The sequence below is a fragment of the Lontra canadensis genome, unplaced genomic scaffold, assembly GCF_010015895.1.
Source record: "Lontra canadensis isolate GAN:19392208 unplaced genomic scaffold, GSC_riverotter_1.0 scaffold124, whole genome shotgun sequence".
NCBI lineage: Eukaryota > Metazoa > Chordata > Mammalia > Carnivora > Mustelidae > Lontra > Lontra canadensis.
This window is the reverse complement of record NW_022631118.1, coordinates 2,402,081-2,420,281: the sequence shown is the minus strand read 5'-3', so window position 1 is coordinate 2,420,281 and position 18,201 is coordinate 2,402,081. Positions and strand designations below refer to the sequence as shown.

Genomic DNA, 18,201 nt, shown 5'->3' with positions numbered 1-18,201 from the left:
ATCACAGGGAAGTTATTCTCCAATTTTAGTCTGATGGCTATAAATTCTAGAGGTTGAATTTGGGTCTACCCTTTAATTACCCACTAGGTATTCTAGAAAAAAATATGTTGTCTTTTCTTCCTTGTGAAGAAAAAAGTCTTCAGTTTCTAGGATGAAAAAATTACTTAAAACTAGAGAAGACCAGTGATGCCTAGCTGTCTCAGTTTGTAGAACATGTGACTCTTGATCTCGGGATCATGAGTTCAAGCCCCTGTGTGGCATAGAGTTTACTTAAAATTCAAAAGAAATTTTTTAAAAACTAGGGAAAGCTAGATATTCTAGAATTTATCACTGTCATCACGTAAATATCACATAGGCAAGTCATAAGGACAGTAACGTTAGGATTAGGATATTCTCAAACCGTTCGTTCACAACTTTTATGGCAAAAAAGGCTGCAGAGGGGCGCCTAGGTGGCTCAGTGGGTTAAAGCCTCTGCCTTCGGCTCAGGTCATGATCCCAGGGTCCTGGGATCAAGGCCTGCATTGGTCTCTTTGCTCAGCAGGGAGCCTGCATCCCCTTCTCTCTCTGCTTGCCTCTCTGCCTACTTGTGATCTCTTTCTGTCAAATAAATAAATTAAATTAAATTAAATTAAATCTTTAAAAAAAAAAAAAAAGGCTGCAGAGATTAAGTTCTTTTAGAAATACCTGGACAGGATACTGGAAGGCCTTCTAGAAAAAAATAAAATGGAGAATCTTAAAAATCCTGCAGAAGAGCAAGCAAAACTCTTCTAAGAATTCATTGCCAAAATGTGTCCTTTAATAAAATGTTAGGTCATCTTTGATGAATCCCAAAAGCTCCTTGTTTTAATATACTCTGGAAATGATCTTCTAACATAATAACAAAACATCGAAAGCATCAACTAAAGCAAAGGAGAGAGTAAAAGCTGAAAAAGAAGATCTGAAGGTAAACATTCAGAACCCCGAAATACATAATATTCAGTAATAGCTACCACTTATGGCACAATGACAAATCACACCTCTGCACTTACAGGCAAAGGGCATTCTGTTACTGAGTACCCAGACGGAGTTCCTAGACAGTATAGACTATCCTACTTCTTTCTTATCCTGTTTTGCTGTTCATTTATTCATCTATTAAATCATAAACTTTTCCTGACATTCAAAACATTTAATCAGTTCCTACCAGTTACTAAAAACTAATTATACCTTCCAAGCTAGGTATATTTCTTGAGTAAGGATGTTTATATAATTCTGGCATAACAAATTATTTTATCATGTAATAAATTTTACTATCCTATCTAGAAGGATATCATTGGAAACCTCAGAGGCTCTTATTCACCTCTATATTATTCAAAAATCATAGTATCATGAATTAAGAATTCTAATGTTTATTCAAGTGAACTGCTGGGACAGTAGTCATTAAAATAAATTAATGGAAATATTTATCTGGGTGTTTTCAGTATTCAACTTAGTTATATGTTGTATACAAACTCTGTATGTACAAGCATGTACATCCATTTAAAAATCTCCCATTTCAAACTGATGGCTCCCTTATTTTAAAAACCCAGCAGTTACTACCATGATCCTCTCTCCCTCCCTCCCTTCTTTCCAAAGCTTTTAAGGGTGGAGGGAGAAGTGAAGAAGATAACATAAAATATTTTATGAATATAAAAATAATATAAAACATAAGTTATATTTTATGTAAGTAAAAAGGAAAGAAGAAACACGAGCAGATGATAAGTGGGGCTTTGTCCATCAGGAGTCAAATCAATGTACCACTAGAATAGTGACAATGAACTCCCAGAACTCTGAAAGGGTCAGTATCTTCCCCCATCCTAAATGTAATTGGGCCTAAAGAAACGGAATAGCAGATCAAGAGACTCTACAATCTTAGTCATAAAACAAAACCCAGTGGTAGATGAGCTCCTGAATCTCTCTTTACGACAGATGAGGAAAATGAGTCTCCAGAGAGAGATGGCCAACTTTCCAAAGCCATAGAAGAGGTCATGGTGGGGCTGGTTACAACACTCATTCCCCAGTGTCTTATCCAGAACAGCTTGGGAACGGTACCAAAGAAAAACTCATAGAACAAGGGTGCCTTCCTAGGATCCACAGGCATATTTCAGGGACTTTAAAATGCCACTGAAATTGTCTGGAAAATTGTGTATGGCTTTACGTTTTTTGGTTTTTGTTTTTTCTTTTCAGGGAAGCAGGGTCTGCTGCTTTGGTCAGTCTGAACTAGGTCCAGGGTTCAAAAATTTTAGGCACCACTCTGTCAAGGGATGGGCTTGGGGTGCAGGAGGGGAGGAGAGGCTAAAAGTGAGTGAGATTAATTCCAAACTAAAAGGAACCCAGATTTTCAACAACCTGAAGATTTTACTTGGGCCAGACAGCCAGTGGAACCATGTAAGATAAACTTTCTGGTCTGGATGGTCAAAGGATCCTATAAGAAAAACATGTGTTCAAGCAAACTTGGATGTATTTGTGACCAAAGGTGACAGGGAGAAGAGCAAGCAGTACAAACTTAACTACCAGTTAGGTGGTCTCAGAAGACCACTGGTCAGAAGTAACAAGCAAGGTACAGTTCTCTGGAATCAAGGGGGAAGGTTTGGCAGTATTTGTCATGAGTCATGATGGAAGGTTTCTGCAGCTTCCCAAAACCAGGGCAGCCTTGACCTTCAGTCAGGCTTCTCATTCTACCTGCTTGTACAGTGAGCCCGGAAAGGGTTCCACACACCCCAGGTGACCTATTTCAATCATAGGGATCTTTGTTTTCTCATTTCTGATGTCAACATCAGTTCCAGAAGTGGGCAAAGGCCTTGGTACTTGGTCACAGGGAACTGAATACACGTCAGCCATTGCAATTTCCCTGGGAAACAGAAAATATTTTCCCTACTCTATGGATGAGGAAATTGAAGCAAAGGGAGAAATGTCCAAGGTTTTTCAAGGAGGTGAAGAGCCAAGAGCTCCGAGGTTAGAGCTTGCAGCTACAATACTCCACACTGGCTCTGGCTGGATATTCTGGCTCCTTTAGGGAACCAAGCGGCTCTGGAGATTGGGGAAACACTAGTTGCTAAGCACAAGATGTGGGATACAGTTTACACTCAACCATGCATATGAAATCCATCACACATTACAACAGAAGACTTGAAGCCTCACTGGGTAAACGAGATAGGAAAAGAGAACCTGGGGGTTACTCATCATTTTCCAAATCAGAGATTTATGTCCCTTTTGGAAAGGAGAAGGAAAACCTGGCTGCAGCCCAGTTTTGAGTAATATTTGCCACTGAGAAGCTGTATGCAAAAATTCCTGGCACAAACTTTGGAGAGCTCTTCTGATTGGGCTCTGGCCAGTCCTTAAAAATGATTGAGATTTAAAACCCTATCAAATCAGAGAAGCAGGGAGTGTCCTTGGTGCAGCACCATAAATCTCTCTCTCTAAAGCTAATTTCAAACACAAAATAGGAATGTTCAGAAAGAAAAATTATCTACACATACCTCCTTACATAGAAAATTTTTTTTTCTTAAGTCAGGAAGGGTAGAGGTCAATGGCTAACAGTGGTCTGAGTGGCTAGAATACTGTTGATTATCTTCTTTAACCTTAAATATATTTTCTGATTTTACTGTAATTAAAATAGATTGCTGTGGAATAAAAAATAAAATTAACTAAAGAAAATATAGGTGCTAATAACTTTGAGGGTCAACAGAGAGCCAGAGCTTATCTCATCCAACTGAGTCATTTAAAAAAAGAAGAAATGGAGGCAAGCAGAGCAGGGAGCACCTTGCCTGTGGTCACTCGGGCAGCCAGCAAGAGACTCGGAGCCAGGACCCTGGAAATCCCCAGAACGACTTCCTGGCCTCCACACCACACTGTTGCAGCTGCTGGATTCCTTAGGCTAGGAAACCCCCTAAGCTTGGTGCTAGGTGAGAAACAAGTTTATATGGCATTGTAAAATTCAAAACAGCAGCCTCAAATGTCAGACAAAGTACACTAGATTCCAACTCAAGAATAGCTGAAATTGAAACGGCACTCAGAGAGGACGGTTGGGAGGGAACTGGATGGTCTGATGCTCTGTCGCAATGGCTATGCTGAATGACTATGCTGAATGACTCCGAGCCTGTACCAGGTTTTCTTTCTTCTGGCTACTGTTGCAATTCCCCGTCTACAGTGTCTTCCCCTCTTGTTCTGTCTCCCATGTGTTTCTAGAAATTCCTACTCATCCTTTAATATCAACTCCGAAGTCACCTTCTACAATGCCATCCTTGGTCTCTCCTGTTTGAAAAAGTGGTGGGTACTAGCACAGCACCGCAGGAGGACACACCTTGACCACACAGTGTATTACTACACAAGTGAGACGACTGCTGCTGCATTACAGGTCTGACGCATCCTCTAAATAGCATTCGTTTTAATCATCTTTGTATCTCGGGCACCCAGCAGGGACTGGAATGGCAGCTGAATAAATGAACACCTGCTAACAGCCATACAGGAAGATTTAACCTCTTTTTGCATATCTATGACTTGCCTTTCTATCCTCGAAAGGGCGTGTTTGTTGAACCTGAGGCAACAGATTGCTTTGGGGCAGAGGTTTTTCTTAAAGTTTAAAAAGCTAAATTGAGTATCATTATTTCACGCTTAAGTAACAAAGAAATAGGATAGAAAAATGTTAGGATTATATAGTATAAAAAAAATAAATGGACAGGTTGGCAAAAAAAAAAAAACCAAAAAACCAACATGTAATTTACTGCATGAGGATACCAGCCAAAGTGTATTATTCCTACACCCGCTCTATCACTCAAGGCACATGTACACAGACACATACAAAAAGTTAATAGCAAGTCACCGTGGGAAGTTTAATCATAACCCATCAACAGAAGAGCCCATGGCGTGGTAAACACCAAAGTGTATTATTAGGGTTGCTAATTGCTAATTAAAATCCCCAGATCAGGTTTCCGGGCACAGCTTGCTACATCTGTGCAGTGGGCAGGTCCCAGATGGTATGAAAACCAAGACTGGGGCCTGGTTCTTCGTGCAAGGCTATTCCTGCAGAATCACAAAGGTTATGGGTGACAGATTGTGCAATGAGAACAATATCCACATGCAGTCACCTCAGGCACAGTCCTGCTCCCGACTATAGATTTGAGATAAGTTTCTAGTCAACTTCCAGGACCCAGAAATTAGGCTATTGTTGCATGAAATACCAGAAAGTGCCTCGCTTGGTATTTGACATACTGGTATTCATCATACTGTCCTCATTCCTCGATATGGTCTGGGAAGGGAGACACAGGGATTTCCTGGGGTGATGGAAACATTCTAGATCTTGATTGAAATGAGGGGTACACACATGTATACATTTGTCAGAATTTACAGAATTGTTCTCTCTTAAGATTCATGCCTTCCACTGTATATAAATTTTACCTAGAAAAAAAGGACCATGCATAAAAATTGAACTCTAATTAATAGGTTTACTTTCTGCAGTAGTATGAGCTAGCAATTTTGAAACTACTTTCTGTATATTCTAGATTTGAGCAGGGAGTAAATACACGCAGGATAGTAAGAGCCAGGTTTCTCACCATTGGAGAAAGTAGTTACAAATACAGGAAGGGGGGGAATAACCTCACCAAAGGGGATAAAATACAGCATGTGGCTCCTAACATGAAGATACATCATCACGTCTTTGGTAGTTCTGCCAAAATTTCATAACCTGACTAATCATAAGGAAATATTAGACAAAATCAAGTTGAGGGAAATGCTACAAAATAACCGGCAAGACATCATCATGTTTAGGTTAAGGGAAAAAAAAAAAAAAGGCTAAGGAACTTTTCCAGATTGAGGGAACCCAGAGAGATAGGACAACTAAATGCAGGCAGGCTTGATCCTGAACTGGATCCTGAATTGGTCTGGGAGAAAAAACCTATAAAGAACATTACTGGTACAAATAACAACATTTAAAATACCAACAGTGGATTAGATGATAGTATTGTGGCAACATTAAACTGCCTGAATTTGAAAATATATTGTGTTTGGGTAAGAGAATATCCTTTTTCTTAGAAAATACACATTGAAGCATTTAGTTGGAAAGGACCACAATGTCTCCAACTTACTCTCAAAGTTGCAAGAAAAAGAGAAGGGTGAGGAGGAGGAAGCAGGGCAGGAGGGAGGGGAGTGTGCACATACATAAATGGGGCAAAATGCAAACAAATGGTCAGTCTGGGTAGAGTATAAGGAGGTTCTCTGTACTATTCTTGCAACTTTTTTGTAAGTATAAAATTATATCAAAATATAAAGTTACCAAAAAATACCCTAACTTACCCCCCAAATATTTAGATGAAAGGCTAATAATAACTAATTCAGTGTATTATGAGAAATTCTTTCAAGAATATTGGTTTTAAAATTCTATTTTTTCCCTGCTGGTGGCAATTCACAAAAACTTCAGTTGGCTCTAAGTTCCTTTTTGGAACTAAAAACAACTCATATAGCTTCAAATAAGACTTTTTGAAATTCTGGGGCAGATACCATCATTTTAAGAAAGTCTTTTAAGACAATAATCAGAAATTGGAATGAAAATGCCTCTTCATTACCCTCCTCCCTCCAGATTCTTCAGTATTTTTTCTGTAAGATGGAACAATTAATCTGGCTACCTGCCAAGTTAAAACCAAACAAGGTAAGAATCTATTTGTGTGTAGATGACTCGGCCTTCCCTGACATAGTAGAGAACTCTACTCTTCCCCACCTCAGGCCTTATAAAAGGTCTATACATATATATAAATATGGTAATGAACAGAGCATATTACTCAGCAGAGCTTATTCTATCTCCCCCATTTTCCCCCCCATTTTTTTTTAAGATTTTATTTATTTGATAGAGGGAGAGATCACAAGTAGGTGGGGGGGGGCGGGGGGAGCAGAGAGCCGGACTCAGGGTGGATCCCAGGATCCCAGAGAGATCATGACCCGAGCGAAGGCAGACGCTTAACCCACTGACCCACCCAGGTGCTCCTATCTCCCCCATCTTTCTATCTGTATTTGTGTTAAATTAGATATAAGTATGGGCTTGGTCCTGGGGAGGCGGGGGGGGGGGGGGCGGGGGGGGGGGGGGGGGGATGGAGGCAAAAATACCAAACACTACCAAAGGAAAAAATTAGTTCATGGATATCAAAGCAGAATTTTTAAAAAGCCACTTTTAGCCCCAAAGAATCTTTTTGAAACAATAACAACTATGATATGACTCAGTATAAAAATATTATGCTAAGTATGCATTAAGAAAAATTCACATGCACAGAGATGAAACTATAATTGGATTTGTCATTTCAAAGTATTAATGTTGGGTTTGCAGATAATAGAGAATGACATTCTCCTAAGCGAATAAAGAAGTTAGCCAAGTAAGTAAATACTGTGTTTCTACTGTAAGGAAATACGTGCACCAGTGAAGCAACCTTTTTAGCACAAAAGAAATTTAATACCCAGACCACATGAAAAGTGATCGCTATGGGAATAGCACAGCTGTTAAAATCCAAAGCAGTTTGTATTAAATTGTCCAGCATGTTTATGTAAAGCAGGACTCTCAGAATGACCACCAAGAGGAATTAACTTTGCTAACAAAAAAAGTGATACCTATATTTAGTTTAATGCTTACAATAAGTGTGAAAGCATTAAAAATGCAAAGGGATTCTCTTTCAAAGAATAGAAGGGACCTCAGTTAGCTGGTATGTTTGTGATTCTTTCACAAACAGTATCTCAAGGGCTAATTTAATTAGAAATAGAACAAGAAAGAATGGGTGTCTGCATTTCACTTACAGAACCCAGTTACCTTTATTTCACTGAAATGCCTGGTCTACAAAAAGCCACAGAAAAACTGGTACCTGTGCCAAATGATTTCAGCATGAAAATTAATACTGCCAAGTTATTCTGAGACCAATTAGCTCAGCCATTCAAAGAAAAAAAATGTGCTAACTAAAAAGCATATAATTCTAAAACTTGCATTTCTGAACACAGAAGTAGACATCCTTAAGGCCTTGACTTGAACAGATATGATACCTCAGAGAGACGACAAAAAACAAACAAACAAACAAACAAACAAAAGAGCTCGTGGGTCACTACTGAGAAATGGTAAGCTTTAAATCTAAACCACTTGGGATGCATAATGATAAAACAGCTTAGGTTACTTCTTAAAGAAAAAAAATTATTCTAAATGTTTCAGCACCTAAAATTAACCAAATTTATCAACATTCTCAAATCTGAGTTAAGTTTTTAGACTGGTTAGCATTGTGCTTCTCAGCTTCTCATAGGATTTACTGACCAAGTAAAGTCCTCCCCACCAACATACATGGGAATGGGTGGGGGGGAGCTTTTCAACTCAGAGTGGAGAGAATTTCGCCAGAATCCAATCCTTTCCGTACTGCCAGATGAGTCTCCATGGCAAAAAAAAAGTCCTGAATTAGAAGTAAGAGGCTAGGGTTTGGGATTAATGACCCCAAAACTATTTTGCATAATACTTGAACATGAAAATCTTATCGAGAAGTTTGAGTTTTAAAAGCCCAGTTTAAATCACTGGGCATCAATGGCTTAAAGAAAATACAAAGAAAATTAGCTATAAATTAGCTATAAAAATCAGCATACAAAAGAAAGTTAGCTATAAATACACAGTATACAGGCACAAGTAACTCAGACTATCTCTAGGGCTATGAAAAAGTGAGATGCCATCACTGTAGTTTGGAGATACATCAGCCGGTTCCCATTACAATGGAGGACATGCCAGCTCTATTTTTAGAGCCTCTGGAAAGATCAAAGCTGAAGGGGCCCTTTTACGTGCTCCCTAGCCAGGCCCCTAATCTCTGTTTACTTTTTGTCATTATATAGATCTCCAAAAGACAAACCATGAGGACTGCCTAGTGTCTATCCCTCCTCCTCTAAGAACACTTAAAAATTGCTCTGTGATGGTCCATGTGAGCAAGGAACCTCTGGGTAGGAGCAAAACCTAAAAGTTCACATTCAAGCTAAAATTATTGTGATGCAAGTATTGATACAGAACTACAATATCTAATTCAGTCTCTCTCTGTACTATAAATCAAACTTTCTCAGGCTGGTTTCTCTGTGAGAATGAATACACATAAATGACAAATCCCCTCCAGTTTTTTAGACCCCATCCCTCCCCCTCAAAAAAGTCCTCAGTTGGGTTCAGTGCCTCTAGCTGGTAAGGGTAACAGATTCATTTTGAAAAACAAGTCCCTCAAATGCAGAATGACTTACTTTGGAAGAACAAGCTGTACATTTGTCAAACGCCAGACTGACAGGAAGGACATTATCAAATCGTGACAGAAATCCCCGGATCTAAAAACAAAACAGAACAATTGACATCAAGCTCAGAAGGCCCATACCTGTGAAATATATTTGTAGTTTCTGACAAAAAGTGGGAAATAATATGGTGGTCTTGACAGATTACTAGCAAAAATGAAGTACAGCATGGACAGTTTTCCTTGTATTATAATCAGTTTGAGGAAGAACTATAGCATGTCTTTTATTCCATTAGGAACTTACAAACTTTGTATACAGGATATGATATTGGGTGGGGCTTCATAGGTGAGGCCTGGGGACTATGCCAGGCAGAGATGGTTCTAAATTTACATGTAGTTATTTGCTTGACTTGGAATAGATAGGGATAAAAATGCAAAACATCACCAAATTTATGGGGAAACAGCGCCACCTCAAGCATAAACTTCTGGACTACAACTAACTGCCATTTTCAAGGAATCAGCTATAACCAGGTTTCAAAAACTAGGATTTAAGTAATTTACTGAGAACATCATACCTCTCTAGAACTATACTTATGCCAAACAGGAAATTTTAAGCTGTTGTGTAGATCATTAACATACTATTATGAAAAACATGAATGATAAACTGTTAAGTCTCCACAGGACTTGGCATTTATAGTAAGTCAGACAACATGAATGAATCCTCTCATGAGTTAAATTATTTGATCTTCCCCACTGTCTCCATTTTATGTTGATAAAATTCAGATTCAGAAAGGTGACACAACTCGGCTCAGGAAAACAGTGACAGAGCTCAAAAGTAGGCGTCTTTCTCCAAACACAGTCCAGCCTCTTCCTTTTACCTTACCTCCCTTCTTCCCTTTCTCTCAAGACATCACAGTTTTGTCTTCAATATTAGGTCTCAACATAAGTTGACAATCTCACCTGAAAAGAGCAAAACAACCCAGCCACACACCCTTGTTGCCTTTAGCTACCCTACCAACACTTTCCCCAAAATAAAAACAAATAAAACCTGACAAACTCTTCAAAGAAAAAAAGCTTTCTCCTGGATTGGGATAACTCCCATCTTCATGCCCGCACTGCACCTAGTCTAACTGCATGTTCATGCTGGAAAACCAAACATGGCTTGGCTATCTTTTAAATACCCTTTTCAGTGTAATCCAAGATCAAAAGAGCGTTTGGTAGAAATGATAAATTAGATAGCTGTATTAGTTACATGGCCTCATTGTGAACCTCTGAAAAATGTGACAATCTTTTAGTTTCCTAAATCTCAGGAATATGGTAACCATTTCATTATATAGTACTGGAGGCACAATCAGGGTTTAAGTTTGCTATTCAGGACACCAAAACAGGAGAAATCAAACTTCTAGGAAAGACTTGAACAGGTCATAAATGGGAATGCTGAGATCCTCATGAGATGAAGAAGTGAGAGGCTTAAAAGAATTCTCAAAGTGAGTCTTCTCATAACTCAGTTACTTTTATATTACATTTATATACATACATATATATATGTTTATATATAAATACCTTTTATACTAAGTTCCCAAAAAAATGTGACCATATTTTGCACATTTTCTATTAAAATGTTCATTGATATAGCCTATGTTAATGCCTCCACAGGCATTTTATGGAACAAAACCACAAAAAGGTTTTCTTCATTCTTTTTTCTCCTACACCTAATATCAAGCTTTATGCTATATAAAGAAATATTAGTAATTTTCTCTGCTAAACTGTCTCATGATTACAGATAGGAGGTAAAGCTGAAGGCAAGGAAGACAGAAGACCAAGATAGGAGCAGGAAGAAAGGCAGGAAAGAAAAAAATAAAAACAAAAACCACAGGTGGTGAGCAAGAGAAGAAAAAGGAACCAAAGTGAATGGACTGGCCAAGTATGGGCCACACACTATTGTTTAGCAACCCCAGACAGCTCTTTACTAGGAAACTGTGATTCATTTTCCCAGGAAATGAAGTAAAGTAACATCTGTGTATGAGGCCTTTCAAATTCACCAAGTTGGTATCAGAAGGCCTAGAGCTCAAAGTAATTAGTGTTAGGTAATTTTATTTTATTTTTAAAGATTTTATTTATTCATTTGACAGACAGAGATCACAAGTAGGCAGAGAGAGAGAGGTAGGGAAGCTGCTCAGCAGGGAGCCTGCCTCGGGGCTTGACCCCAGGACCCTGGGATCATGACCTGAGCCGAAGGCAGAGGTTTTAACCCACTGAGCCCCCCAGGCACCCCTAGTGTTAGGTAATTTTAAAAAGGAAGGCCTTCTTCTCAAACCTAATGTATCAGCCTCCTAATGGATATCTCCACAGGTGAGCTCCCACCTTTCCATATAATGCCACACTCTGCCACTGATGTATTTTTCTAATACACAGCTCCTGGGTGTGTCACTTTGTTCTTTTTTTAATCAACTTTCTAGAGCTGAAACAAACACGACAGAGAATTCCTTATGCTGGCATTCAAGATCCCCCCACTAACCTGGGACCATCCTGCCTTTCTAATTATGTCTTAAATTCAGTCTGCTCATAGGTCTCATACAGCTACTAACTAAGCTGAAGTACAACTTCTTCTAAAGACATTTCTGAGATCCTGACCTTGTCTCAGGCTGAATTCTGTGACTCAGAACCCTTCCTTTTGGAAACAGCTACATAGCCAAATCTCCATCTTCCTTAAAAGCCACTCAATGCAAACAGACCTTTCATAAATCCTTAATCTACCTATCATCAAGCTTAGAGATAATGTCTCCATCACATGAAATCCTTCTTTTTGATATTTATTATTAAATACCTTGTGTAATAGCTATTTTAGAAACCCCAACAGGTTAGTAGAATATAATTCATGTACTATAAAATTCAACTTTTAAAAGTATATGATTCAGAGGCTTTTAGTATATTCACTGAATAATACAATTATCACCAATATCTAATTTCAGAACATTTCATTACCCCAAAAAGAAACTGAGAACCCAGAAACAATTAGTCCTCGTTCTTCACTTTCCCCAGGCCCTGGTGACCACTAATCTACTTTCTATTTCTGATTTGTCCATTTTACATATTTCCTATAAATGAAATCCTACAAGACTGGCCTCTTTTACTTAGCATGTTTTCATCTATATTATATCCTGTATCTGTACTTCATTCCTTTTTGTTGCCAAATAACATTCCATTATATGGATATACCACATTTTGTTTATCCATTCATCAGTTGGGACATTTATTTTGGGTATTGACAAAATTGGGTATACAGTAATTCCCATTATTTTAGGAATTAATGAGTCATATGGTAACTGTATTTTTAACATTCTGAGGAACTGCCAAACTGTTTTCCAAAGGGACTGTACCATATTATACTCCCATCTACAAGGCCAACACTTGTTATTGTCTTTCTGATTACAGCCATCCTAGTGAGTCTGAAGTGGTATTCTCACTGCGGTTTGATTTGCATTTCTCTAATGACTAATAATGCTGAACATTTTCCCATGTGCTTCTTGATCATTTGTAAATCTTCTCTGGAGAAATGACTACACAAATTCTTAGACCAATTTTAAATAGGGCTTTTTTTTTTTTCTTTTTACTGTTGAATTTTAAGAGTTTCTAAAAAAGATATTCTGAATACAAGTTTCTTTTCAGATAAGATTTGCAAATATCTTCCCTAATTCTATGGGTCATCTTTGCACTTTCTTGATGGTGTTCCTTTTGAAGTGGAAGACTTTTTATTTTCATGAAGTCTTATTTATTTTTTCTTTGGTTGTCCTGTCTTATGGTGTCATATATATATATATATATATATATATATATAACCATTGTTTAACCCAAAGTCATGAGGATTATGTTTTCTTCTAGTTTTATAGCTTTAGCTGTTACATTTATGTCTATGATCCGTTTTGAGTTAACTTTTGTTTATGGTATGAGATAAGCATCCAAATTCATTCCTTTGCATGTAGAAATCCAGTTGATCCAACACTTTGTTGACAAGACTATTCTTCCCCAATTGAATGGTTATCAAATGACCATGAATTTAAGAATTCATTTCTGGACTCTAATTTCTATTCTATTGATCTATATATCTATCCTTATGACAGTACAACACTGTCTTGATCATAGTGGCTTTGTACTAAGTTTTGAAACTTCGTTCTTCTCCTTCAGGATTATTTTGGCTATTCTGGGTCCTTTACCTTTCCACATGAATTTTAGGATCAGTTTGTGTGCTACACTGAACAAAAATATTTATTTCTCTTGCCTATAAAGGGCAAGACACAGGTTGAACTATTTGCATTTGGCCATAGCACAGTGACATGCTTTTAAGAGAGACTACATATTACTATGAAATGAATGAATGAGAAAAAACACAAATATCCCAAAGCCTACCAAATTATTCATATCTCAACTATACAGAGAAAACAAGTCGGAAATAAACCACAAGAAAAACTCCAATGTAGCACCATTCACATTTTCTAGGCAATCTGAAGCCCTTCCCCATCACCAATGCTTTAAATCCCCAGTATTAAAAATGCACTGAATTTCCACAATATGTTCTTCATTTCCCTGATCTTACAAGAAATGGGTAAAATTTAAAGAGCAGGGATTGCTACTTAAAATTTCAGCACTTTCCTTAGACATGGTTAGAAATCGCAGAGCAATCTAAAATCCAGGTACCCTATGCAAAATCCTAATAAATATATTCACACATATTTAAGAGGCCAGTCCCCAATTCACAGTCCAAGACGTTTTAAGAATTCGTTCTTAGCTTGGGTGAGGAAAAATTCACCATCATCTTTCCACTTAGAAGTGCGCAAAGGATGTAAAGCAATATGCTCAGTGTTTTTCTAAACTTGCCTGAGCAGAGAAAAGAATCCCCCGGAACTTGATTCAAAAGGGCTAGGATAAGGCCTGAGAATCTGTATGTTAACAAGAGCCCCAGGTGATTCTCATCAGGCAAAGTTGTGAAACAGGAGCTTTCAGTTACCAAACTTATTTACACCTTCCTGTGGTTTGCTGTATACCACTCAACATCACCTGTTAGAGGTCAGAAAACAGATGGAAGCTTTTAGCAAAGTTCTCATTCTTTCCACGTTTTCTAAAAATAGCACCACCACACCTACCTAATTTTGCCCACATCTAAAATAACATTCAAATGAAAAGGCTTTATGAAATGACACTAAAGTCATTTCTCCATCCACACAGTAACTAAAAAGTAAGGCCTCTTGACACTGCTCAAGGTAAATTCTCTTAACTTTGGACTGCACACAGTTTACTGTAAACTCTTATTCTAATACTAGTATTTGCTGTCAATCTTTCTGTACAGGAGGGTAGGCATTAAAGAGCTATTTTAAAATTTTAACTCTACCTAGAAATAAACAGTAAGCACATGAGAGAAAACAAAAGAGCAAACAACAAAAACTAACCCATGCTCCAAAAAGATGTTTACTCCCATTTTCGCATTTAAAAAATATATATTTAAATATTTAACTTCCTTCTTAATGGCCTCCTCTGAATACCAAGGGGGGGAAAACTGCCGATTTTACAAACACACATGCCTCTATACCTAGCTTTGGGGCTAGTAAGAGCGATTCCCTAGATGGGCCAAACCTTGCCTCCTATCCTACACATTTTATATTTTAAATTTACATTAATTTTTTTTCCTCTTAATACAGAAAAGAATAAGGAAGAAATTTAGATGGCCCATATGGAAGTGGGTCTGTGGTTGCCGGGGACTGAAGATGGGGATATTACCTGGGAAATGCAAAAAAGAAATTTGGGGGTTCATTGGGATGTTCTACATTTCACTTGGGGTGGTGGTTATATATGTGTATGCGCTTGTTAAAGCTCATTGAAATGCACACTTAAATTATATAAATTATGCCTCAAGGGAGGTAATTTAAAAAACGTTCTAATCTTAACATTTTCAAAATAGTACAGAAAGGCCCAAAATGAAAAGTGTAAGTTCCTATTGCCCCCAACCCCCTTGTCCTCAAAACAACCTCTGGCATCAGCTTCCTGTGTTGCCTTCTAACAACAACAACAAAAATATTTCATGCACAAACCCGCTCTACAATGTATCTTTGCTAAACCCCCTGAATATGTAAAAGCCTACCTGGGAATGACAAAACCTAGAAGAAATACAATTAGCTGTGGTTTCTTGGCTCCCTTAGCACTTATGGTCCCCAGGCCCCATCAAGGACTAAAGCGGCCCAAACTGAGTTGAAATCCCCATTGTCAAATACTAGTAAGGTATTGGTGGTATTTGCCTTTGGCTATCAGGGCCTTGAAAGAAGGACAGCTCCCCTCACCAGAAGAAAAGAAACAAACAGACAAACAAACTGGCAGGAGACATGAAAAAGGCCCAGAACAGGGCCTTTAAACTCTCTTTGGCCTCCCTCCTGGCCCTCCCAGCAGGACAGTGGGCGGTCCCAGCCCCAAGGCATTAGACACACCTGTGCCTTGTCTAATTAGCTCCACAGACTCATTGGCAAGAACACCTGCTTGGGCTGGAGGTGTGGGCTGGGGCAAGGTGTCAAGGGTCCTTTTGGAAATAGAACGTGGGTTGGTGGAAGCACAGAACTCAAAGGCAAGTTCAAAGAGCAGGATTTGATCTGTGTTAAGTTGACGAGTAATGTACTTTGTCCCACTGGATGCCACCAAGAAGTCCCCCCCCCCCTTTTTTTAATAGACTGAAGTTGTGGTTCTCAAATTCCTAACGTCCCTGGAGGCCGTCACTCAGTGGATCTGGAAGAGGGACGGGAAATTTGATTCTGAAATGGCTCCTGAGGTAACTCTTGAGGCATAGCCAGACGTGGGAACCCCTGGATTGGGCTGTCTTCCTCTTAAAGGCTAGCTGACTCCAAATCTACATCCAGACCCGCTCAGATCTCCTCCAGTCCATTCTTCAGGCAGCAGCCAAATCTTACCATGTTATGTCCAGTTCATGACTTTCCACTGGCTTTCCGCCGCCCCTGAGGTGAGGATGAAGCCCTTTTTTTTTTTTTTTTTTGGATCCAAGCCTTTTAAATGGCTTATTGGATCCTGACTGCCTCCCTTCCACCCCATCCCCCGTGCTTCTCCCCTGTTTATAGGCACACCTGCAGCCCTGCAGGTCCTCAAACTCACCAAGCACCCTTCTCGCCCATCTTCTCCTCCTCTCCTATGCCCCCCTTACAGTGCTTACCCCTCTCCTTTTTCCCTTCCCTCCCTCCTCTCCTTACAAGCTGTGCGGAAAGGCACATCCTGAAATAATGTAGAAAATGGGAAGGGAGGGAGGACAGCACTATTAAGTGCCATCTCTGTGTCCTGTGCTCTTGGGTATTTTCGCTCATTTATCTCAATCTACCCTCACAATCATCCTCTGACTTTCTCAGGGAAGTAGCATGGCTTGCCCAAGGTTCTACAATCAACCAGTGGCAAAGCCAGGAATCTGAGTTTTGTTCATTCTGGCTCCAAAGCCTGGGGAAGAGAGCTGCAGAGCATGGGAGAGATGAAAAGAAAGAAGGAAAGGAAAAGAAGGCCACAGGAATAAAACAAACAAAAAGTCCTGCAAAGAACAAAAACTCAATACCTACATGGCAGCTATCAGGGCCTGGGTGAATGAAATTATCTTCAGTCATTTATGCCTCGTTAGCTACAAAATCAATAGATCAGGAATAGAAAGGAGCTGCTTCCATTCTGGGCTACTGCTGGCAGTGTGTACAGCAAAACTGAGTAAAATCAGCTTGAGCTCTAAGCCCACCTTGCCTCTATGGGAAGCAGAGCCAATGTCCACAAAGTGCCCATGCTGAGCAGGCACTGTGTGGCCACAAATGAACCAGCTGCATTGACTTCACACCAGTTTCCAGCAGACCTAGCAACACTTCAAGAGCTTGGAGTTTGCATAAATAAAAATGAACTCCAAACTCCAAGAGATGAACCTTGGACGTTGAAGGGTCTTAATGAAAATCAATGCCAAAATGGGGAGTGGAGAAATTCCAACACCCCAGGCACGGCACAGTCACCCTCATTTCAGACAATGGCATTGATGACTACCAATGGTCCTCCTCTCCTTAAGTGAACTGGACACCAAGGGACAGAAGGACTGAGCTGTACATGAGACAGCAACGTTCTTAGAAAAATCCTGCAGAATGGTGCTGGCTAATCTTTTCAAACCTTCCCAATGTACTCATTGGAAGGCTTCTAGAGTTTTATGGAGATTCTTTGTAACTCCCTATTTAGAAGAGCATAGAAGTTCCATTTAACCATTTTAATTAAAAGTGAAAGAGAAAGATAAAACCAACATTTACTAGTATCCCTTATGTGCCCAAAACTGTGCTAGTGCTTAGTAAATGTGATATAAACTGTATATTAATTCCAGGAGTTTATTATATAATTATCCCCATTTTACTGGCATGAAACATGAAACTCAGAGACAACTGGTAACCTGCCCAAGGCCACACACTAGCAAGTGACAAGAGCTGTTTCAAATATTTTGTAAAAGGAGCTAAAGAATGAATGGATTAAAATGTAATTAAGAAGAAAACCCAGGATTCTAATTGGATCTATATGATCTAACTGGTCCCATGTGCCTCCCACATGGGACCTCTCAAACAGGATGGACTCATCAGGTGAGCAAAACTCAGGAGGCACGAATAACATCCTTGGATGGATAAACTTATGCCCAATTCTTCTGGGACAAGAGATGCTCTCTAAGACACATTTGAACTCTGCACTATGTATAATTCATCCCCTCTGTCATGCACCAAGGAAGGCCTATCACCCTCTCTCTTCTAGGGCCCCACACAGAAAGCACAGATATTGTCAGATTTTATACCCAGATTCCTCCTTTTATTCAGGGCCTCCCTCTGGAATGAAGTTCCACCACATCCAAATGGCTTGGGGGTATATCCACCAAGTTAGATGATTCCAAAACCAAATGGAAATAAATACTGGGTGCCCTTGTGTCAGTTACTGA

The 18,201-nt window shown here is 39.2% G+C and overlaps 1 protein-coding gene across 6 annotated transcripts in view; it reads right to left on the bottom strand.

Moving 5' to 3' along the window:
* Positions 1 to 18,201, bottom strand: part of ATG7 (autophagy related 7) — a 244,917-nt gene that overhangs the window by 154,382 nt on the left and 72,334 nt on the right. For all 6 annotated transcript variants that reach the window (XM_032841624.1, XM_032841621.1, XM_032841623.1 and 3 more), the window contains one exon: positions 9,241 to 9,321. In XM_032841624.1, the coding sequence (XP_032697515.1) occupies positions 9,241 to 9,321 (81 nt within the window). The remainder of the gene's footprint in view (positions 1 to 9,240; positions 9,322 to 18,201) is intronic.